Source organism: Diplotaxodon limnothrissa, linkage group LG2, assembly GCF_057381915.1.
Source record: "Diplotaxodon limnothrissa isolate DT_005_m linkage group LG2, D_limnothrissa_male_GT1.1, whole genome shotgun sequence".
In the NCBI taxonomy this organism is placed as follows: domain Eukaryota; kingdom Metazoa; phylum Chordata; class Actinopteri; order Cichliformes; family Cichlidae; genus Diplotaxodon; species Diplotaxodon limnothrissa.
In genome coordinates this window covers 35,581,049-35,603,853 of record NC_140597.1, presented here as the reverse complement: position 1 = coordinate 35,603,853, position 22,805 = coordinate 35,581,049, and the positions used below count along the sequence as shown (strand labels likewise).

Here is a 22,805-nt window from a genome sequence, read left to right as displayed (position 1 = left end):
AAAAAAGTATTTTTTTTAAGATAAGAAAGAACAGCAGCAGCTTTGCATTCAGTGTTTGTGCTGAAATGCAGGCATGATTACAGCGATGCGTTTTCTCTTGCTTGGTTCCTGGATTTTTTTGGCGGAGTGAGCCCTCTGTGTGTCCCCCTCCTCTCTGGCAGTACGTGCGGGTTGTGTAACGGTGGGAGCGACGGCTCGGTCCCCGCCCTGCTCCTTTAAATACCCGTAACGGGGTCAGTACAGCAGACAGACAGTGGGATGTGCTGATATCTGCTTCTTTCAGCGTGGGTACTCTAACCGTGTATCTGGTGTTCGTGCTGCGTCATGGAGCTGGACCGGCGACTACTGCTGGCGCACTGCACGGCTCACGCCCTCTCGGTAGCGGCGGGCTTGCTGGTGGTGGTCCCGATGGCTCTGAACGGTTCCGCTTTCAAAGGCCGCTGCGCCCTCTTTTCCAGTGGATACTGGAGGACGGATGAGCAGGTGGAGCCGACGGGCACGACGGGAGTCGTGGATCACCTGGTGGTGCAACAGTGGGGGCCGCCGGCAGCCTGCCAGTTCGCCACTTTTGTGGGCATTTTCACGGTGCTGTACGGAGCTGCGCAGGGCTGGAGGTGCCTCTTCTATCTGCATGGACAACATGACGAGTGAGTCTCCCTGCAGCACACACCCACCCCTCCATACGTCTCAAAACACAGAGAAGGGCGGGTACAACACTACTGACCTACATTTGGTTATGTTCTGCAGAAAGATAATGCTGCATGGTGCCACAGTAGTCCGGTGGTACTTGGAGATCCTGCAAACGCATTAAAATAGATGAAGGCATACATAAACGGATGCATGCAGAAACGGACGCAGTCATGTGGTGTGGATGATCAGTCAGCGTATCCACCAGCACAGAAGGCTGTCGGCCATGTTAAGGAGAGGAGAAAATGTTCTGAATATATCTGCATCCTTTATTCTAGTGATGTTTTTTGACCCCCCCCCAAAAAAAGAAGTGTAGTGTAAAGAAACAGGAGAAGAAAGAAACACATTGAGAGCTCTTAAGAATAACGAGTTTACTTAAACAACAACAACAACAACAACAACAACAGTATTTTAGGTCTTTATGAATCAGCTTGCCTACATGTGAAAAAAATTCTCAACGTTTCATTATAGAAATGCTGGTACTGCCTCTCCACACCGGGAGCATCACCTACATTAAGTCAAAGGAAAAAATAAACAAGGTCTCAGCTGCAACTTTCACACTTTTCATCAGGTGGGCCAAAGTGGACCTTCTGCCGGCCGGTTCTGACCCCGGAGGTGCGGGTTTGACACACCTCTGAGTCATGCTCAGGCCCCTGATGTCAACCAGCTGCTGGGCCTTTCTAAACCAAACCTGTGGGTCACATGACCTACAAAAACAAACTGCAGTTATCACAGTAGTCATAGCAGGGGTGTCAAACATAAGGCCCGTGGGTGGTATTTGGCCAGGCAGAGACTCCAGTATGGCCCTCTGGACAGCTTTGCATAATGTGAAGTTTGGCATAAATTTTGGACATTTAGCTTTGTTTTCATACGTTTTATAGCTTTTCCCAATGATAAAGGCCTAGCCCCTGGGTTACTAGACCAGTGTGAATAAGTAATAAACAATTCAATTTTATTAGATTAAATTTTACAGTGGATCCACAGTAAAGGAAAATGGACAAGGAGCTAACAGAACTACACATTTATTTCTTACGATTTAAGTTCAGAGAGTTTTGCTAACATTGTTCTGTTGCAAAACAGCTGCAAACCACCACAATACCACCGTATTTTACTGTTGGTATGATGTTCCTTTTCTGAAATGCTGTGTTACTTTTACAGCAGATGTAATTTTAAGACTACTGAAAGAGAGTTAAGGTTGTCCTGGTTGACTTACAAGCTTGTTCAGATTGTATGGTTTTTGGCTTATATACTGTATTTCCATGTATGTTTACCGATGTTTCCATAAATAGCTTTATCCATTTCCCAATTTACTTGTACAATGTAAAGCGATGAGGGGTGTTTCAAGACTTTTGTGCAGTACTGTATATACTGTTCGTCTGTATCTGTTGAGGAAATCTGTAGAAATAAAAACATTACTGTGATAACTGAAGCAGCAGAAAGAGGGGATGTAGCTGCAGTTGATATTATAAATTAATCGTGCATTTGCTCCAACGTTGGCCTTAAGCCTCAGCTCTCTGTGTGTCTGATGGCCATCTCTCTCTCTCTGTTTCTGCCCAGCACTCTGTTTTCGTCCTTCCTCACGGTCCTGCTGAGCGTGTGCGTGTTCTTCCTGTCTGGAGGAGCCAGTGTCATCTTGTCACTAGGACTCAGCTCCTGGTGCGACGTTGTGACAGAAAACGACACACAGCCATTCAGGTACATCTAACGCAGACGCCCCTTTGGTGTTGTGGATGGATGCCTGCTCAGTTTGACATCGAGAGGCCTGCACATTTCCAGACTTTTCTTTTGTTGCTCCATGTGTGATTTTAAAAAGAAAATGATTCAGGGTTGACGTTAAAATGTGTTTTTAAAGCGTGTGTGTAGCTGTCATCTTGTTTGAGCATATCTTCAGGTCCTTTTCTCATCTATTCTTGTTTGTTTTGAATTCAGCTGTGCAGAGTCCCAGTCTGTGCCGCTTTACCTGGACGTGGACACTTCATCTTTCTTCACAGAGCTCAGTCTGGCGCAGGTAGGAATGCTCAAATACAAGCAAACCCAAAATGTTGCGCACACCAGAACGCAAAAGGGACACCGACTTCCTCCCAGGCCTCTGAAACAAGAGCTTCACAGTTCGGCTGTCTGCTTTTCTGAAAGGCTGAAGGAGGTAGAGCACGATGAAGAAAAAAGAAAATAATTATTTAACAGTTCAGACAGATAACTTAAGTAATATTAAAATGATCACAACAAGCTAATTAGACATCTGAAATTATAGAACAGGGGTGTCAAACTTAAGGCCAAGGGGACTGAATCAGCCCGACAAAGAGTCTAATCTGACCCCAATGGCCAAATTAACTGTATTTTCATAAGGTTAAAAAACTTTCCAACTGATGAAGACCTCCCCTGTGGCCATTAATGCTATAACACAGTAATTGATTAATAGATGAACCTTTAAAAATAACAGCATGAGCTCCCATCAGTGTAGCAGCTGCAGTAGTATTTACAGATTTATCCCCGTTTTGTGCTTAAATACAGGATGTTTTGTATGTAAACATTGTTCCTGATCACATCACTGTAGTCACTCATTTCAGGGTTTTTTTCCACCCTTTTGTTTGATTCGGTGTCAGCTGCAGTGATGTTGTGTGAGCTGTTTCTAATGGCAACAGATCTTTTGTCACAGATTTGATATTTTAGGAAAGCAGACGCGTGAAACAGGAAAGCAGGTTTCCTCTGTCAGAAGAAACCACTTTTGTTCGGCATCATGTTCGTCTGAAGCTTGTCTGTTTTGCAGATTTATCCAGGAATTAAAAGCATGCATTTAGGAGTTTCTTTGATGTTGTCAGTGCTTTGTGTTTTTGTTACAAAACATCATTGATCGACACAAGAGCTGATGTCAGCCTCCGTTCTAGCAGCTTCTGCAGCTCCATTCAGTGTCCTGGGCAGGATTGATCTAATCTGTCTTTTGGAAACAATGAAACGAGTGTGCGAGGTTCACTCCCGCAACAAACCGACTCATATTGATGAGACACGGTGACGCTCTCGGCTACGGTCATTTTTCAGTTTTTCCAGTTCTAATCTGTCCCGTCTAAAAACGGCGTCCCCTCATCTCTCCTGCTGTCGTCACAGTGAACTATCGACTCGTCCCTGAAATCAAAAGTCTCACAGGAAGTGGTGTTTGTTAAAGACACAGACTGTATGTTTTTACAAATTGATTTTTGGACTTCCACATTTCTGGAGCCGCATTGTTGATTTTTAGATTTCTCCTGTGAATCTTTGTCCCGGAGTTTTAAATGATCGAAACAATAGGCTGGGTCTTAACTCAGTTTTTCTACTTGTTTGTACATTTCTCTCAGCTCCGGTCCCATAGTTTCACCAATCTACATCCAAGAATTTGCTGACAGTCGTTATACTGAGATGATAACTGTTGTTTCACTGATGTATTGTTAAAAATGGCATAAAATGAGAGTGGAAGATGGACATGTGAGTGTGTGCTATATACATTAGAGGGTTACCTAGGCAACCAGAGTCTGAAGCATCCACTCACTACAAAGGTTGAATGAATTGCTTCCCCTGTGTGCGCTGCTTTAGCTCAGCCATGTTGGTCATTCGGAGGCAGAAGTGACCATTTGTGGATCACACATAAATATAAAAGTCATCTGCTGCCTTTTGGGCCCATGTTTTTGAACCTTCCATGCTGGTGTTTTGACCTTTGCCATGGTAGTTCTTTTGGAGCCACACGTTCCATTATAAGGATAAAAAAGATGGATTCAGCAACTGAAGCAGCTGCATTTATAACCTGTAAAGATGCAAAGCACAGACACAGATATCTGCTAATTATTACTCAGTAACAGAATAATAAAACACAGGAATTTCACAAACTTCTTGGGTGCTTTCTGCATCGTTATCCTTCACCATGTGTCTGTTCAGTGTTTTTTCGATACGTGACTGTAAGCATCTCTCTTCATTCTCAGGCGTCGCTGTGGCTTGTGACGGCTCTGTGGCTGGTTCACTCCATCCTGGCTTTCCTGCGGCTCTACCACTCTCACAGCCAGCACATCAGCGGGCCCTGTCTGCACCGGGAGAAGGAGATGCTGCTGGGAAACAGTCCATCAGACAGCGGCTCTCCCTCGCCTCCTCCTGTGACACCCATCCTCTTAGTCTAACCCAGAGTGTGTGAGGTACTGACAGAAGAAGCCTCCAGTATTCACATTTAAAACTCAGTTTGTTCATGTCTCGATCGATGATGTCAACTCCGCGGTACATGAGCCTGACCAAGGAATCCATCAGGTGTAATATTAATCAACCAACAAAAGAACGCAGTACAGAAATTCCAAAGATACCATAGAAAGAGTTCAGGCTTAAATTAGATATGTCTGTAATGCATGTTACCTTTTTAAAAACATTGGCTGATCTGTGTTGTCCTTAAATATTAATTATCAAGTAATTTATCTTATTTAATGGCTTAATGTTATTTAACAGCTTAGTATCATCACTAATATCGGTGAAATCATGCCTACTGCATTTTAAAGGTTTTTCCACAATCTTTAAAACCTCTTTTAACCACTTGGATTATTTTTTTTTATTATACGACAAACAAATTCACAGGAAAAAGAGGAAATAAGAAATCCTATAATAATTCAATAAATACAAAATCTTTCACATATTTGAAAAGGGTCCTCAGACCTGTTGAAACACCCACTGCAGTGTCAACGTTGGCAGATAAGTCCAAATTAAATTCAGTATTAAAAATAATACAAGTGATTCATAAATTTTAACAGGAACTGCACACAATGTGTTTTTTGTCTGGATTCACTTTAGTGCAGACATATAGAATACAAGTCATAGTTATTTTGAGGTATTTATACTCCATCTTGTTGCCTTGCAAGATAAAAAGAAATGCACAGATGGATGTAACTGACAGTAATGCATTTTAATTTTGGCTAAACAGGCTGTTTTGAGCTTGTGATTTTGCCAGGTTTAAAGGAGAGCTGCTTTTGAGACACTATAAATTCTGACTGTAAGCTCGACATAAGCTTTCTGACCTTAGTCTCACTTCATAGTACAATCCTGAGGTGATGGGATTGAGTACAACTCTATGGATCTGCTCAAACTGTGGCTGTAATGTGAGGGACTTGCTGCCCAATCATGGCTTACAAACCCTAAAATAACACGGAAAATTCTTTTTTTAGGAATTGAAAGTTTTGAAAACACGTGAACTTTATTGATTCACCGATTCATTTATGAGCATTAATATAATTTCAGTAAAAGGGATCTGCACGCTGAATGTCTTGTGATCAAAGGTTTTGATTGGAGATGAAATGTGTTTGCAATTATGTCAGGGACGTTTGTACTGAAGGATTTTATAGATTCAAAATATACCAGTTACTGAAGAATACAGTTGTTGTGTCAAATCCAACATTGAAGACATTTATGGGCAAAAACATTTCCTTAATAAGTGATAAGATAGGAACATGCAGTCTGTAGGTCCACAGAGTTGGTCTGTAGTGGGACTAAACTTATCTGCCTTCAAACAAAAAGGGATTTCACAGCTGAAGCACATTATAACAATAACCAGTGTTGTTGCTTATTTTTGTCTTTTCACCGCATTTTCGTGAGTCACTGTTCATTCACATCATTGATGACACCACAAGCAGCCAGCCTGGTGTTTGTTCCAAGTACATTTACAATGCATGGTTGTTTGCGTTTCTGCAGGAGCTCGACATTTTGCACAGTCGTGTCCTCATCAGGGAGAATTCGTTGTATTGTCCTGAGTGTAATATTCGGATGCTTTCATCGTGAAGCATGTGGCGAGAGCGTGACTGAGCCACCGTGTTCGTGTAACAGGCTCACTGTGTGAGCATGACCTGAATGTTCTGTTGTGTATTGGGAAAATCTCTGCCGGCCTCTCATCTTGTGACGATTTCTGTCATGATGCTGTTTGCGTGGAGGCGGCTGCTCTCGGACCGTCAGTGAAGCAGTCAAATCCTCTCAGACGATCCACGTAGAGTTTAATTAGCAGGAAAACTCTGATTTGTGACTTTTTGAGACAGATTTATGTGGAGCCCAGTGGGGTTGATATGAAGTCGTCGTTGCACTTCTGTCAACCCGAGCAGCTGTAATGACACGCAGACAGCAGAGGTGGAAATCTGAGGTAAAGAGGCGGCTTTGTGATGTATTAAATGTTTTTGTATGCTGAACATTGTCCTGCTTTTTACCTCTGAAAACCGTTTGTGCTCATTCACACTTGCGTTTTTGCATTGTTGTTGTTTACAAATAAAAAAGAGTCATTATAAGAGAACCTTGCTCATTTTTGTTATTTACAAAAGCACCATCACCCTGATCACACGTCTTCTGTTTGCTTTAGTCACTTTGATATTATTGTGGTTACAATGTTAATTACAGTGTTGAGTGCCAGATTGGATATCTATTAAATATTTCCTACATCATTTATTTAACTGTAAGTGTGTTGGGCTGCAGTGACCACAGCTTACATCCCATGCACAATAAGAGAGAATGCAGTCTAGCAGTACAACAATCAGTCACTGCCAGACACTTTATTACGTACACCGATTCAACTGCTCTTTAACACAGATATCCAGTCAGCTAATCATATGATCACGATTGCCTGCTGAAGTTTAAACTGAGCATCACAATGGGAAAGAAATTTGATTTAAGTGACTTTGAACATAGTGTGGTTGAATGATGTGACGGTCACACAACCATCTCTATAAGTTACAGAGAATGTCTATGAAATATTCATGAAAGAATGTTTTTCTTGTTGTCTTTAGACATACCAATAAATGTGTGGGGAAAAAAAAATATTGTCCTTGCATGTTTTCCTGACCTGCAGATATCTGAGAAAATCATTCCCACCACAGTTGTATTTCTCATGGACAACAAGAACAATGCCTAAGTCCTTTGGTATACCTTTTTTCCATATTAAAAACAAATACAGGATAAAAACAGGGCTCATGCTGCAACACATAGTTTGCTTTAGGGTGTCAATAGGAACACAAAGGTAATACATTCACTTCTGAATATATTACCTTATACTTATTTGTGTTACTGCTCAAGTTTATATAATGTAGTAACCACTATTAATAGAGTTAAAATTACACTGAACATCTGCTTGTGACAAATAGCCAGAGTTATATTTTTTGTATTTTGCAATTAGACTTTATTTTTATTTAGTTTTTTCAGAGAGGATTTTCTTGTTTCAGTTTATTTTTTAGTGTTTACAAATATTCAATTCTAGCATCGTTTTTATTAGTTTAGGTCTTTAGTTATTTTTGTATGGAGGGCATATGTTAGAGGTGATCAATGCATCATGCACCGGTTTGTTTGTTTGTTTGTTTGTTTTTTGCTTTTTTACCAAACTAACAAACTAAGGATATTTCCTTTAGTTATCTCCAAAGGTTAATTCTGTTCATCCAGATGAACAGAGTCAACTTGATTCAACAAGATTTACTTGCCTGGATGACTGAGAATGCATCAAGACGTTTCCTTTAGTTAGTTTTGTTGTGTGAATTGTGTTCACACAACACAATTCACAACAAACTACCACTGAAAATAAAAAAAACTATTTAAAATATTTTTAAATGAACTAATTGAAGCTAAATTGACCCGAAAACAACTATACGACTAAAAATAATACTTTTCAAAAATCCTGGTACGGTAGTTATGTTGATGTAGTAACATTTTCTTTCGCTAGATGGCAGTAAACAAAACGTATCTGTCTTAAATGAGAAAGAGGAAGAAGTAACGAGCCAATCAAATTCCAAGGCACCATATTGAACAGTTGTTTTGACTCCAGCCTGTTCTTCTTTTACAGTTTTTACTTTGTATTTGGCTTTTTTAAAACTTAAATAATTCGCATTTACAATTAAAAGACAAATAAACGTAATACTCGCGCGGGAACAATGAAGCTGGCGGACATTAAAAAGTTAAAAGTGGCCGAGCTGCGGTCCAGACTTAAAGAGCTGGGGCTGGACAGTAGAGGGCTGAAGGCTGAGCTGGTGGAGCGGCTGTGGTCCGCAGCAGAGGGGGAGCCGAGCGGGGGAGACGGTGAAGAAGAAACGCTGAAGCTACATGACAGCTCACCTATACTTTTAGTACAGACAGAGCCAGCAGACGTCCGCCCTCCATCCTCAGAGATTGGTGCTACTGCGCGACATGAAGTAGACCGCGGCTACACAGACATGGCCACACAGACTGTGGCTGAGCCCAGTCCAGCTGCACCACAGCCCGACTCGGAGGCTGCTGCTGCTGCGGGTGTCACTGCCTGCCCTGCGGAGGGAGGAGAACAGGGGCATGCGGAGGGTCCAGTAGAGGAGGACATGGGCAGAGGAAGGTCGTTCTACGAGTTCAAAGAGGAGATACGATACAAGAGGTAGAGTATGGTGAAGAAACCCGCCCCACAGAGGGCATCGGGTTCAGTGAAAATCCCTCACATCTGTCCACAGCATACTGTAATTACCGTGTGGAGCTCTCGTTGTGGAGTTTCATATGTGTAGGTTCTCTTGGTCTTGAGAACTTGATAAAGTTTGTAAAGATTTTTAAACTCTCACCCAAGACACTTCTTTAGTACCACATCCACTGATGGAAAATCCCAGTCAAACGAAGCGTGGGCCAAGTCCAGAATCACAGAGACTTTATTAATCCCACAGGGAACTTGAGTTCTCATAGCGGCACACATACAGCAAACGTCAAGCACTCATATAAAATGAAGAGTAGAAACAGAGATATTAATTGATAACTATTAAAATAAATATAGAGATACAGGTATAAATATAAACATAAATATGCATATAGACATAAAAGTACACAAATATGTGTGCAATATATGTCATTGCGTACAAAAGTGCCAGAGTGCAGTGAGGTGTGATTAATCCTGTTCTGCATGTGTGGGCCTGACCCAATTGGATGAATGAAAGAGTTTGAAAGCAGCAGGAAGGAAGGACCTGTAACGTTCCCTCAGACAGGAGCGTGAAGGAATCTGTTGCTCTCAGTGAGCTAATCAGGTCATGTTAAAATAGGTTTTCTCAGTTTAAGAGAGAAGAAGGATTTAAAGCTCTTCCAATATTGTGGTCCTGGTTACTGCACCACTGTTTAGGAATATGTTTTAAATTCTTACTTTGAATGATTTTTTTTATGTGTATACATGTGTGGATGGAGCAGGTTTTTTTTCTTAAGGCCAGATTAGCATTTTATTTTTACTGTATTTATGTGTATTTATACTTTAATATTTCCTATTTTATTATTGTTATTTTATTCTGTGCAATGAACGATGAGTGAACGCATGTAAGAATGTATGTATGCTTGTCTGCTAAAACATAAGCTCTGATCCAGTTTCACTGCAGAATGCATAGCACAGCGGCATAAAAGGAATCTTTATCTTTGTGTTTTATTTAGATTTAGATTTAATGAAGTTCTTAAATCATTAAATGTGACATGTCTCTTTTTTTTCAACCAGAGCCAAATCACCACAGCCCCCTGCGGAGAGGAGTGAGGCAGAGGAACAAGATGAAGATAAAGTCAGACTAGATAAATGTGTGAAAACACACCCACACAAATTTTAATCAGCGCTTGAGTTTTCTTATGAATTACTTGTTTTAATTTTGTCTGGACTAACCCCCAAGGGTGTATTTGATTTGACTCCCTGAGTCTCCTTGTCGATTACTCAGATGGCTCTCACCTGCACTTCGAGGTGAGTCCTGATGGATCCTCTGGCCAGCCGCGGTTCTGGGCTCAATTCCCCCTGCTGTGGTCAGGCTGCAGGCTCACCCATGGGGTGCAGCAGGGCAGGGTGGGCTTTGAGGTGAGGCTGGAGAGGAAACTGTTGACTGCACAGCCAGATGACCATGAAGTCAGGGAGCCATATGGACTGAGAGTTGGCTGGTCAGTGGCCGTCTCCTCTCTGCTGCTGGGTAAGAATGAAGTTTTTTTCATATTTATTGTCTGTAGATGTGATTTACTTGTTAAAAAGCTTCTGAATCCTTCTGGGTTTCACGTCAGGTGAGGATGAACTCTCTTTTTGTTATGATGGACGTGGTAAAAAAGTGTCAGATAGAAAGGAAGAGAACTTTGGAGAGCCTTTTTCGGAGGGGGATATCATCGGCTGTTATGCTGTGAGTTATGTTTTCAGTCAGCTTTACTAGCGCTCGAGTGACTTTTCTCTCATTTAAACCATTTTTTTGTGTTTGTGTGTCATGTTCACACCTGCACACACCAAGTCTTTCTCCTCAGATGGCGCTGTCGAGCTCTCTTTCCATAAAAACGGTCGTTTTGTAGGAGTGGCCTTTTCCACGGACACCTCGGTGCTACGGGGTCGTGCTCTGTTCCCTCATGTCCTCTGTAAGAGCTGTTCGTTCAAATTGCTCCTGGACCCTGCAGCTCAACCCTGGTACCCCGGCCCTCCGGGGTTCACACCGTTGGCCACTCTTCCTCCTGGGCAAAGGGTGTGCTCCACATCAGCTCCAACCTCCAGAGCACAGTGCGAAGTGAGAGTCAAATTTAGATTTGTATTCCCAATCTTTCTACTACTAAAGGCTCCTCCTAAAGTTGAAATTGTAGTGTGAAGATGAATTGTAATGTTTTCTAAGAATTTCCTCTGAAAATTTGAACTAAACAAAGTTCAGATGATCTTGCACATGGAGCATTTTAGCCATAGAAAATGCTCCTAAGGTGGAAAATTGTTGGGAGTGGAGGATGTAAGCAGGGGGGAAAATGGCAGAACGACAACGTTTAGTGTTACAGCAGTGATCACCTGAGTCATTAGGATCATCCTATGGGAGCCATGAATGTTTGTGCAAAATTTAATTTTCTGACAGTTGACATGTCAATTTTGTTATGTCTTATCTTCCTCTCTGCTCCACCAGGTGGTGCTGATGGTGGGTCTTCCTGCCTCTGGGAAGAGCGTCTGGGCGAGGAATTACATGAAGCAGCATCCAGAGAAACAGCACAGACTGCTGGGAACGGAGGAGCTGCTCGCTTGTATGATTGTCAGTCAGATCTCCGCTCTTCACTCCTGTGATTCACATTCAGAGGTTATGGTTCGCACCTGATGTAAAATGTTTGACCCGTGTGTATGTGTGTGTATAGAGTGGTGGGCAGAGGGACAGCAGGCTCCAGCAGGCCTCTCACGGTCTTACTGAAATAATCAAGATGGCTGCCCAAACTCCTGGAAACTACATCCTAGACCAGGTAATGCTTCACGGTCAAAAAAAAAAAAAGACTTATGAGATGTCCCCTTGTGAAACTCACTGAAGGATAGTAGTTGCTATCAGGTGGTAGAACAAAAGCCGTTATTGGAGAATCAGCCTCTGCAAGCAAAGTGTCAGGAGACCAAAGTGAACTGGTTCATTTAGGCTCATGTGATAGAGGTTTGGATGAGCAGCAGAAGATTTTCTGGTTTCAAATCGGGCCTCGGCAGTCTGGAGTTTGGGATTATTTCTTGGTCCTATTAATAATTAAATATTTACTTTAAAGCAGTTATATGTGGAATAAAATCTAAACTGTAACCACCACAGTTATGAGCAAAGAGCTTCGACAAAACATTTCACTATGCTGTAGTCTTAGTAGTTATTTCGCTTCATCTTTCTGTTTCCAGTGCAACATCCTCTTCTCTGCACTCCGTCACAAGCTGCGGCTGTTCACAGGCTTCAGGCGTCGGGTGGTGGTGGTGTTTCCCTCAGGCGACGAGTGGAAAAGGCGACTGTCGCAGCACCAGATGAGAGACGGTGAACACATCCCAGAGACCGCCCTGCTCAAATTACAAGGTTTACCTACATTTGTAATATTATGTTCCATTACAGGTCTATATTAGGGGATCAAAAACAAAACATGAATTTGTTTCATATGTTCCATTTGGTCTCTACAGTAATCCCTGTAAATTTACACTGAGGAATGGGTTCAGATTCTTCTTGGTTAAATCCGTGAATCCTTCAGAAAGAAAGGTTCTTCCTCTCATTACTCGGTTTATTGATATCATTTAAGGTCTCAGATGTGCTGGGAGCCACAGAGTTTATAAAAGATCTTTACAGCTGGTGCTGCTGACAGTTAAAATAAACAGCAGTCATTCCTGTAATACTTTCCTCTCTCTGTCCAGTGAGCTGCAGTCTTCCAGAGCAGCAGGATGACCTCCTGGAGGAGTTGCAGTATGTCGAGCTGCCGCAGGAAAAGGCGCTAAAGCTCCTGCAGGAGTATAAAGATGAGGCCCGCAGACTGCTACCCCCCGTCCCCAAACATGAGAAGACACGGCGACTTTACAGGAAAAGACCCCACCCTCACGGTCCTCCATCCTCTCACAGGACATGGAGTCAGCCGCCAAGATACGTGAGTGCCAACCTGGCTCATTTCTCTCTAAAAGCACAGCTGCATTTGCTAGATGTTAAATTAATTTTGTGTCATTCACATTTCAGTGGAGCGTGCCTTATCAGGATCAGGGGTATTACTACAGCGCGTACCAGAACTACTCATGAGCGAACCTGGAGCAAGAGGACTCGAATAATGCTGCTGCATTACCAGTGATTACATAACACCAACACTGCTGAGGTTTTATTATATGGAACTGCACACTCCCTGCTCAAACATAATCAGTGTCATATTTTATCTTTTATGAAAAGACATGGACACTTTAGGTTTTTATTCAAAATATTTTAATACATTTTTACTTGTTCTTGCTGTACAGTGTATAAATGAATTACACAGTACTGAATTATCAGTAACTTGTAAATAAAACCCCAAACTTTAATCAGTCTGTTTCTTTGTGCACATGTGGTGGTGTCAACTTGGCATCGCCTCGTCCGCGTTGGTCTGGAACTACGTCAGGTTTAACAGTCTGATAAAGCAGCACGGCTCCTTTAGCTGACGGACAAAGCTCCGACCACAGAGGGCTGCTTCTGTCCAGCTGCAAAACTTCCTACAGTGTGCAAAATACAACTGTGTGAGAAAGTGTTTGCCCCCTTCCTAATTTCCTGTTTTGTTTTGGAGTTTTGTTGCATTTAAATGCTCCAGATAATCAAATAAATTTAAATATTAGACAAAAAGGTAAGTAAACCTACATGGCTCTGTGTGAAAATCAGAATCAGAATCAGAATCAGAATACTTTATTGATCCCTGGGGGAAATTATTTTTTGTTACAGTGCTCCATTTTAAACCAACATTAAGACAAGACAGACAATACGCTAACTAAGAATAGTACAATATATACATATATATACATACATACATACATAAGTCACTTATAAATAAATATTTGGAAAAGAAACATGTGTAGTTGTAGCAGCAAACAGTGTGTTAAGTGGATGCGTTGTACAGGGAGATGGCCACAGGCAGGAATGATTTCCTGTGTCGTTCAGTGGTGCTTTTCGGTAATCTCAGTCTCTCACTGAACGAGCTCCTGTGACTGACCAACATGTCATGGAGTGGGTGGGAGGTGTTATCCAACATTGTCTTTATCTTGGACAGCATCCGCCTCTCCGACACCACCTTGAGGGAGTCCAGCTCCATCCCCACAACATTGCTGGCCTTACGGATCAGTTTATTAAGTCTGTTGGCATCTGCGACCCTCAGCCTGCTCCCCCAGCATGCAACAGCATAGAGGATCGCACTGGCCACCACAGACTCATAGAAAATCCTCAGCATTTTCTGGCAGATGTTGAAGGACCTCAGTCGCCTCAAAAAATAGAGACGACTCTGGCCCTTCCTGTAAAGTGCTGTGGTGTTTTTAGCCCAGTCCAGTTTATTGTCAATGTGTACTCCAAGGTATTTATAGTCCTCCACAATGTCAACACTGACCCCCTGGATTGAAACAGGGGTCAAGTGTTTCCTGGTCTTCCTGAAGTCCACGATCAGTTCCTTGGTCTTTGCCACGTTGAGCTGCAGATGATTCTGCTCACACCACGTGACAAAGGAGTCGACCACAGCCCGGTACTCTGTCTCATCATCCCTGCTGATGCATCCAACCACCGCAGAGTCATCAGAAAACTTCTGAAGATGGCAGGTCTCTGTGCAGTGGCTGAAGTCTGTGGTGTAGAGGGTGAAGAGGAAGGGGGAGAGGACAGTCCCCTGTGGTGCCCCTGTGTTGCTAATCACCTTGTCAGACACACACTGTGGGAGACGTACATATTGTGGTCTTCCTGTCAGGTAATCAACAATCCAGGACACCAGAGAAGCATCCACCTGCATCGCTGCTAACTTATCACCCAGGAGGGTCGGCCTGATGGTGTTGAAAGCACTGGAAAAGTCAAAAAACATGACCCTCACAGTGCTCGCCGGCTGGTCCAGATGGGTGTAGACACGATTGAGCAGGTAGATGATGGCGTCCTCTGTTCCGAGACGAGGCTGATAAGCGAACTGAAGGGGATCCAGATGTGGTCTTACTATGGGTCGCAGCTGGTCCAGGATGAGCCTTTCCAGGGTCTTCATGATGTGGGAGGTCAGTGCCACGGGCCTGTAATCCTGGGGGCCACTGGGACGAGGCGTCTTTGGTACAGGGACGAGGCATGATGTCTTCCACATCACCGGGACCCTCTGCAGACTCAGACTCAGCATAAACAGTTTATGAAAGACTCCACACAGCTGGGGGGCACAGGCCTTGAGGACAAGGGGACTCACTCCGTCTGGTCCAGCAGACTTGCCTGAGTGAAGTCTCCTCATTTGCATCTCAACCTGGTATTGAGTGAAGGTGATGGGTGGGGGAGGGGTGTCAGGAATCTCACAGGAGGCAACATGTGAAGAGAGAGGCTGGCACAGTGGTGTGGCTCTGGATTCCAGGCTGACTGCAGGTGAGGTTGTGGGGGTGGGAGCAGACACTGTGGTGTCGAATCTATTGAAAAACAGATTCAACTCGTCGGCTCTATTCTCACCTCCCTCAGCTCCCCTGCTGTTGGTTGGCCTGAATCCAGTGATGGTCTTCATGCCCCTCCACACCTCTCTCATGCTGTTCTGCTGGAGTTTCCACTCCAGCTTCCTCCTGTAATTGTCCTTAGCCTCTCTGATCTTGTCCTTTAGTAACACCTGGACCTTCCTCACCTCCTCTTTGTTGCCCCCTCTGAAAGCCCTCTTCTTGTTGTTGAGGAGGGCTTTGATGTCCTTAGTCACCCACGGCTTGTTATTTGGGTAACAATGAACAGTCTGAGCTGGAACAATGGAGTCGGTGCAGAAAGTTATGTAGTCTGTGATACACTCAGTAAGCCCATTGATGTCCTCGGCGTGAGGCTCACAGAGTGTTTCCCAGTCGGTCACCTCGAAACAGCCCTGTAGTTCCGCTATTGCCTCCTCTGACCACCTCCTAACAGTCCTGGTGGTCACAGGTTCCCTCCTCACAATTGGCACATAGCGGGGGGTGAGGTGAATCAGGTTATGATCTGACCTACCAAGTGGGGGGAGGGAGGAGGAGCTGTATGCATCCTTGACGTTAGCATACAGTAAGTCTAAAGTTTTCTCTCCCCTGGTGGGACAGTCCACATATTGTTTGAATGTTGGTAGTGTATTGTCCAGTGATACATGGTTGAAGTCACCCGAGATCACAATAAAGGCACTCGGGTGCTGAGTCTGTAGCCGAGCTATGGCAGAGTGGATAGTGTCACATGCAGCTGTGGGGTTAGCAGAGGGGGGAACATAAACAGCCACCAAGATGACGTGAGAGAATTCCCTGGGTAAATAATACGGCCTGAGTCCAACAGCACACAGTTCAGTGTCCGGGCAACAAATCCTTTCTTTGATTGTTATGTTGGCAGGGTTACACCACCGGTTGTTAACTAAAACAGCAAGCCCACCTCCTTTACGCTTACCGCTAGCGATGCTGTCCCTGTCCGCCCGAACAGTGTGGAAGCCTTCCACGGAAGCATTCTCATCGGGAATGACCTGGTGCAGCCATGATTCGGTGAAACACATCAGGCTACACTCTCGGTATTCCCTCTGACTCCGTACCAGATAGTGATTGCCCCCATATCTGTTCTATCATAAATTAACTGGTATATCACAACTTTGGAAAGCTGAGTTCAATTTGTCTAGCCACACCCGGTTCTGATGTAATCACCTTAACGAGAAACATCTTTATTTAGAAACTGCATTTACTTGTGCCGTCTTTGTCTAACATTTAAATTTGTTTGATGATCTGAAACATTTAAGTGTGACAAACATACAAAAAAATAGGAAATCAGCAAACACTTTTTCACACTACTGTATATAAAAAGGCAGAATTGCCTTATATGCTTGTAATCTCTCCATAAAGTGATGATTGTACTTTGTTCCCTACTGCAGACGCAAGTACAAGAATCTCGTTTTGGTGTTGGTCTGCAGGTATTTGTATGTCTGTAACATCTCACCGTTCTGCTGACAAAGACGACCTCTGTGGACTCGCTGGCCTCCACTCCTCCTTTCCAGTACAACTTTCTCACTTCATCAGAATTTAAGGAGCAACTGAAAGCACACAGATTAAAATTTATATCTTTATAGAGCCATTCAAACCACATTTATTATTTCACGATGCTTGATTTAGGATTGTGTGCAGCTTTATGCTGCCCTTCCTAACCTCAGCTGGGCAAATCTGGTTAGATAATTGAGACCTAATCTAATAGTAACTTTAACTTTGGACTTCATTTTGTATGACACCTTTTTATAGGCTTGCCATCATGTGATGTCATCTTTTATGGTCTCTCAGTTGTCTTCATTATTACTTCTGTTCCTTTACTTTTAGTCTTTCACTGGTGTGCATTTTTATTGTTTCTATTTTAACTCTCTATTAACTTTACTCATCTCAAGCCCAAATATCTAACTTTTATATGGGGCAGTAAAACTGTTTTTTCTTCTTAATACTGAACTTGTTTAACTCCAAGAGAATTATTTGTAATAGGAGTGAGATTCCAGTTACAAATGGATTTCAAGAATAAAAAGAAAAGTTTAAAGAAGGTTTAGATTCCCTAAACATACATATAACACATCATGTAGTCTTACAGCCTAAATATATATTTGTTTAAGCCTCATTGCAGTTATTTGCAGTCAGTGTTCCTGAATGTGCTTTTAATTCAGTCAGCTCAGGAAATTGCAGTTTTTTTCTACTCCTAGGTCTGTATGATGTCAAAGAGAGAGGGTAGCCCTTATATAGTCATCTCACTCTGGCTGTGACCAGAAGCCTCACCCACTCATGTTCTGTTTACCAGAGGCAGCCAATCAGAAAAAGGTTGCAGGGGATTATTTTGAACTGTGACTCATACAAAGCTACTTCAATAGTCCACATGGAAAACTACGCAGTCTTTAGTAGTGGAGATGTGGTCATCGTGATGATTTTATCTTTATAAAATTTTTTGCCATACTTTCATTTTCTGAGCAACTTTCACTGACACACCTACTTCAAGAAATCTGTGCTGCAGGTTTCACAGTATGGATTAAAACTGAAGCGACGACTACCTGACGTAAAACTCGGCACTCGGTCTTCCAGCGCTGGTGTGATTCAGAGCGACGCCCATCAGGACGGGCGGTCCTAGGGAGCTCAGAGGAATATTCACCTGGGACAGAACAGTAAAATTAATAATATTAATATTTTAGACCTTTCATTACTTAGACAAAACAGCTGGTGCAAAGTTTTATTAAAGAAAAGTGACTGTGTGAATACTGCTTTAGGCATAAAATCCTTGTTTTACACTGTGATGTCGTGAGGTCCCATGTGTAGGATCTGACCTAACAATTTTCCACTTCATAAAAAAACTTGGTAAATTTTCTGATGTGTGGATCAAATATTAGGGCTGAGTCAAACTGTGGTGCCAAGTTTCTGGAAGCTGGTTTCACTTTGTGGGGCCTATGACATGCATGATTGAACAAGAATTCTGATTTTGAGGTATTTCACTGAAGGAAATCTGCTGACACCATTTAGACTCTTTAAAAAGAGTTGCTAGCAGGCTTCTGGCGGTAAGTATACGTGCATAAACGTGAAACACGACATTACAATTCTGAATAAAAAGAATACAAACAGAAAAGGAATGACTTTTCACCTCATCTCTGATCTCGGCGCACACAGAGGAGAAAAGCTCTGAGACGATGGCCTCTGGCTTCCTCTCCATCATGGCTATGCCGATCTGCTCCTCACACACCCTCTGTCCTAGACGCTCACACACAGCCTGAGGACAACAGGGTTGATATGAGCAACACATCAAGCATTTTGGTGAGACTGAATCCTCTTTATTCATATCACCTTTGGCTCTGGGTGGCCTCCGGGGATATCCAGGAGCCCTCCCGCCTCTGCCACCTTTTGGCTCCTCCTGATCATGACCACCTGACCATTGCTGGTGCACAGTATGGCACCGACACCTAGAGGCTGAGCCAGCAGCGTCAGAGGATCTCCGAACTCGGCCTCACCACACTGTCGCAGCTTGGCCACCCCACACGACCAGTTTGTCCCCAGGTAGTCCTTGTAGCACGTGAGGCCTAACCTCAGAGTGAGGAGGGGTGCAGGGTGTGGAGGAAGTTTGTCTGCAATGCCATTAAACTCTCTGTAGTCATGATTAGAGGCACCCTCAGCATTTTCTGTCTGACTTATACACCTGTTATGTATTTCACCCAAATCCCTCTGTCCTTGATTGTTTTGGTCCTCTGTGTGGTGGAAAATGGTGCCATGGGACAACGGAGTGGAAGGTGGATTTTGTGGATCTGCTAAGCAGAAAGAATGTAGCCTGAATTTTGCCCCGTTGAAAAGCCATGGCTCCTTGGACACCCGCTTCGTCCACACCTCATCTATGTGACGCTCCAGAGCCAGATCTGTCTGCCTGTTAAACCTGAGAGAGGAGGAATTGATTTTACATGACGTGTGATGAAAAGTATTTAAAGGATGTACTGCACTGTATGTTTGCACCTTTCTGAAAGCTCCACTTGTACTTGAGACTCGAGCAGCCCATGCCAGTGTGCACAGTGCAGCAGCACAGACACCTCAGGGTCCATCATTTCCCACTGCGGCTCTTCACTGGAAGCATCAGTTACTTGATCCAAGTTGTGTTCTTTGAGAAGACTTGGAGTGGGATGGTTTAAGATGTTAAGATGGTTGCTGGAAGTGATAGGAATGAGCAGGATTAGAAATGAGTCTATCAGAGGGACAGTTCAGGTTGAGCACTTTGAAGACAAAATCAGAGAGGCAAGGCTGAGATCTTTTGGACATGTTGGACAAAGGATGCTGAAGATGGATCTGCCTTGAAGTAAGGAAAAAAGAAAGACCATGGAGAAGAGTAATAGAGTGAAGGAGGACATGCAGAGGGTTGGTGTGATAGAAGAGCGTGTTGGAGATAGGGTGAGATAATCATCTGTGGTGACCCATAAAGGGAACAGCCAAAAGAAGAAGAAAATGTGAGCGGTTTCAGCTGAAGCTTTAAACCTTAAGGCCCATGAAGGCATCAAATCAAGTGAGGTGATCAACTCTGTGCAGGTTAATAAGTCCACTCCTGTTATACAAAGACACACATCAAGTGCACCCACATATAAGAGATTAGAGCAGGCAAATAAATCTGACCATGGATAAGGTTAATGGAAGCACAACATCAAATTATTAAAAAAAGATTTCTAAATATATTAGAAATTTGTTACTATCATGGCAGTAACTACCTTTAAAATGCATGATTTTTTTAAATAGACACACAATAATTGACCAAAATAACTGATTTAACTAATTAAACTAAGCAGCCCTAATGTTTGCATAAATGCAGGTCCAGGTGAGCTGTAAGTATACTGCAGTCATCCTCTAATTCAATAAAGTATTCTGATTCTGATTCAGGGGGATATAATGACAATTTCAACAGGGCCCGTGGGATCATGACAGCATTGGGTGCAGTGGCATAACCAAAAACGGGAGGACAACTTCTTTAAGGCGTCAACAGTTTGTTCAATGCAGATTTGTCAGCGAGGTTGAAAAGGAGAACAGACACATTTAAAAACGTGACATTCAAAAACAAGACCGCTCAGCGTCAATTTACTCACATAAAAGCTCCTGATTTGTTAGCTCCCAATTTTTTCCACCATTGGACTAAAAACAGTCAAAAACTTTCAATGAACCGGAGAGCTGGAAAGGAATTAAATAGGAAGTGCGACTTCCTGATAAAATAAACGTCTAACATAACAACTCCTGTGTTCTCGTTTACTCTAAGATAATATTGTCTGGTTGATTTTCTATGAAACCAAATAAGGACAAACGTTTTGTGGCTTGTTTACCTGTCGTTTCCGAGGTAGGCGAAGAAGAAGCCAAACCAGCGAAAGGTGGTTTCTTCCTCTTTTCCCACGAACGGCAAAAATTTGCTTCTTATCACCACCTAGCGGCAAAGAGTGTAAATAATAATAATGTTATATTGTCAGTAAGATATTACTGACAGATGTGGAAAAAAATATAAATTTTGTGCATATTTCTACAATGTAAATTATATTTATGAATTATAGTTATAAGACAAACTTATTTTAATATTAATTATAATCCAATTCAATCCAACTTTATTTATAAAGCACTTTAAAATAGCCAGCACAGGACCAAAGTGCTGTACAGTAAATAAATAAATAATGTAGTGCTGTCCAAAAGCACCCTCTCAATATTTTTCAAATATTGACATTCAAGGAAATGAGTGGAGGCTCCAAACGTTTGCACAGCGCTGTGTGTATTTAATTTAGTTTTCTTTTCTTTTTAAGTTGACTTTTAATTCTTTTCTGGAGTGACTTTTTATTGTTTGAAAATGCATAGTTTTAATTGTATCTATTTTTATTTTATACTATTATAATATGAATGTCATTACAACATGAACATGATTTTAATCACGTTGTCAAAAGAAAAGAAAAGAAAAGAAAAGAAAAGAAAAGAAAAGAAAGACTGCAGGTCATAACTTCTTACCTGAAGATCAGTTCACCTGACACTCGGCGGCCGTCTCGGGTCTCTCCTCCTCCTGCCTCCCCTTTCCCTCACCCACCTGTTCTCTATGGAAGCTCCGCCATAGCTCACAGAAGAGCCAGAGAATTTTGTTTCTTATGGTGTGAAAGTCTTTCAGGTGCCTTCTGTGACAGTGAAACTCCAAGTTAACTGTTATGTGCCTTTTAATGAAGAGTGGCTTCCATCTGGACACTCTACTGTAGTGAAGTAGATTCTGGGGTAGGATTTTACGTGATGTCCACGAATGCAGCACTACCACCCACACCTTCCCAGCTGATAATTAGCGGCCTTATAAGAAACAGCTGCGCTTCACTACCACACGGAGGCATTTGGTAGTCTTTTACCATCTAAGGGGGCTGAGAGCATTAGGCAGCGAAGCACTGCAGATCTCCTCAGGAAAGCTACTCATTCTAGTATTGCCCTTTAGAGAGTGGATTGCGCCATGCTGCTGCTGTCTTGTCTTATGCTGTTTGTTTGTTTGTTTGTTTGTTATGTGATGCTTTTTATAAAGAACAGTAACTTGGGGTGTAGTTGTTTTATGTAGATCTCTTTTACTAATTTGTTTAACGTTTTATGCTTTGTTTTATTGCTTTAGTGGAGGTGCGGCCGCTTGTTGAGGGGCTAGGCACGTGAGGTGGGCATAGGTAGATTGCACCATTTAGACTTCAGTGTGAGTGACAGTGAGGTCTGCAGTGGAGTTACACGGGTGAGTAACTGGTAGCATCCTTGGGCACTCCTCCCTGTAGGTTGCCTCCTCAAGTGGCCGGTCTCCACTATTTTGTTTAGTATTGTTTTGTTTGTTTGTTTTTTAATCAATCTGTGATTGTTTTAGAGCATCGTGGGAGGGAGTCTGGTCATTTTAATCAGTTGTTAATAAAGTGTTTTTAATTAACTATCCTGCCGTCTCAACCCTGCTACCTTAGGTACCTTTCTGATTTTACAATTCTATGCTTTTAGTAGTTCTTCTTAATAAATTTTAATTTGTAAAATTCATCTGTCTCCTCTCTGCTGTTAATAACGAGTCTGTGGGCTTTGGTAGCCAGTGTAACACTTACATTGGATAGAGGAATCTTTCCTGGGGTGTAACTTCCTCCCCCAGGTGACGTTGTCAACATCTTAGTTGCCGTCCCGGTTATCCCTCATTCGCGCCACCACACTACCATACAGGCCTAATTGGCAGAGAGCTGCAGAAGTCATTGTCCTTCTTAAAGGTTCTCCATACTCCACACAGCAATGCTGGAGCTTTGTC

General features: G+C 42.7%; 3 protein-coding genes across 3 annotated transcripts; 2 read left to right on the top strand and 1 right to left on the bottom strand.

Annotated features, from left to right (window-relative positions):
• Positions 1–259: 259 nt before the first annotated feature.
• Positions 260–6,941, top strand: LOC146639005 (transmembrane protein 179). The gene is made up of 4 exons (XM_085372431.1): positions 260–647; positions 2,245–2,382; positions 2,617–2,695; positions 4,635–6,941. Exons 1-4 carry the CDS (start codon positions 325–327, stop codon positions 4,824–4,826), a joined length of 732 nt encoding a protein of 243 aa, XP_085228557.1. The 5' UTR covers positions 260–324; the 3' UTR covers positions 4,827–6,941.
• A 1,641-nt stretch (positions 6,942–8,582) lies between these two features.
• On the top strand, positions 8,583–13,142 carry LOC146639004 (heterogeneous nuclear ribonucleoprotein U-like protein 2). Its single transcript, XM_085372418.1, has 10 exons — positions 8,583–9,052; positions 10,136–10,212; positions 10,347–10,589; positions 10,678–10,790; positions 10,896–11,162; positions 11,541–11,663; positions 11,764–11,865; positions 12,272–12,440; positions 12,770–12,996; positions 13,083–13,142. The coding sequence occupies exons 1-10, from the start codon at positions 8,583–8,585 to the stop codon at positions 13,140–13,142; spliced, it is 1,851 nt and encodes a 616-aa protein (XP_085228544.1).
• A 202-nt stretch (positions 13,143–13,344) lies between these two features.
• Positions 13,345–20,906, bottom strand: nudt22 (nudix (nucleoside diphosphate linked moiety X)-type motif 22). Its single transcript, XM_085363071.1, has 7 exons — positions 20,857–20,906; positions 19,514–19,702; positions 18,857–19,436; positions 18,657–18,782; positions 18,076–18,173; positions 16,995–17,088; positions 13,345–13,582 (listed from the first exon to the last, which is right to left on the bottom strand). Exons 2-7 carry the CDS (start codon positions 19,600–19,602, stop codon positions 13,415–13,417), a joined length of 1,155 nt encoding a protein of 384 aa, XP_085219197.1. The 5' UTR covers positions 19,603–19,702; positions 20,857–20,906; the 3' UTR covers positions 13,345–13,414.
• Between the last annotated feature and the right edge of the window lie 1,899 nt (positions 20,907–22,805).

Excerpts from the sequence above, each read along its gene's own strand:
- LOC146639005 (XM_085372431.1), top strand. The coding sequence starts at position 325 with ATGGAGCTGGACCGGCGACTACTGCTGGCGCACTGCACGGCTCACGCC. Across the intron at positions 2,383-2,616 it reads AACGACACACAGCCATTCAG|CTGTGCAGAGTCCCAGTCTG; the intron begins GTACATCTAACG and ends TTTTGAATTCAG. Across the intron at positions 2,696-4,634 it reads CAGAGCTCAGTCTGGCGCAG|GCGTCGCTGTGGCTTGTGAC; the intron begins GTAGGAATGCTC and ends CTTCATTCTCAG.
- LOC146639004 (XM_085372418.1), top strand. The coding sequence starts at position 8,583 with ATGAAGCTGGCGGACATTAAAAAGTTAAAAGTGGCCGAGCTGCGGTCC. Across the intron at positions 10,590-10,677 it reads CGTCTCCTCTCTGCTGCTGG|GTGAGGATGAACTCTCTTTT; the intron begins GTAAGAATGAAG and ends GTTTCACGTCAG. Across the intron at positions 11,163-11,540 it reads CCTCCAGAGCACAGTGCGAA|GTGGTGCTGATGGTGGGTCT; the intron begins GTGAGAGTCAAA and ends CTGCTCCACCAG.
- nudt22 (XM_085363071.1), bottom strand. The coding sequence starts at position 19,602 with ATGATGGACCCTGAGGTGTCTGTGCTGCTGCACTGTGCACACTGGCAT. Across the intron at positions 19,437-19,513 it reads CAAGTGGAGCTTTCAGAAAG|GTTTAACAGGCAGACAGATC; the intron begins GTGCAAACATAC and ends CTCCTCTCTCAG. Across the intron at positions 18,174-18,656 it reads GCGCCGAGATCAGAGATGAG|GTGAATATTCCTCTGAGCTC; the intron begins GTGAAAAGTCAT and ends GTTCTGTCCCAG.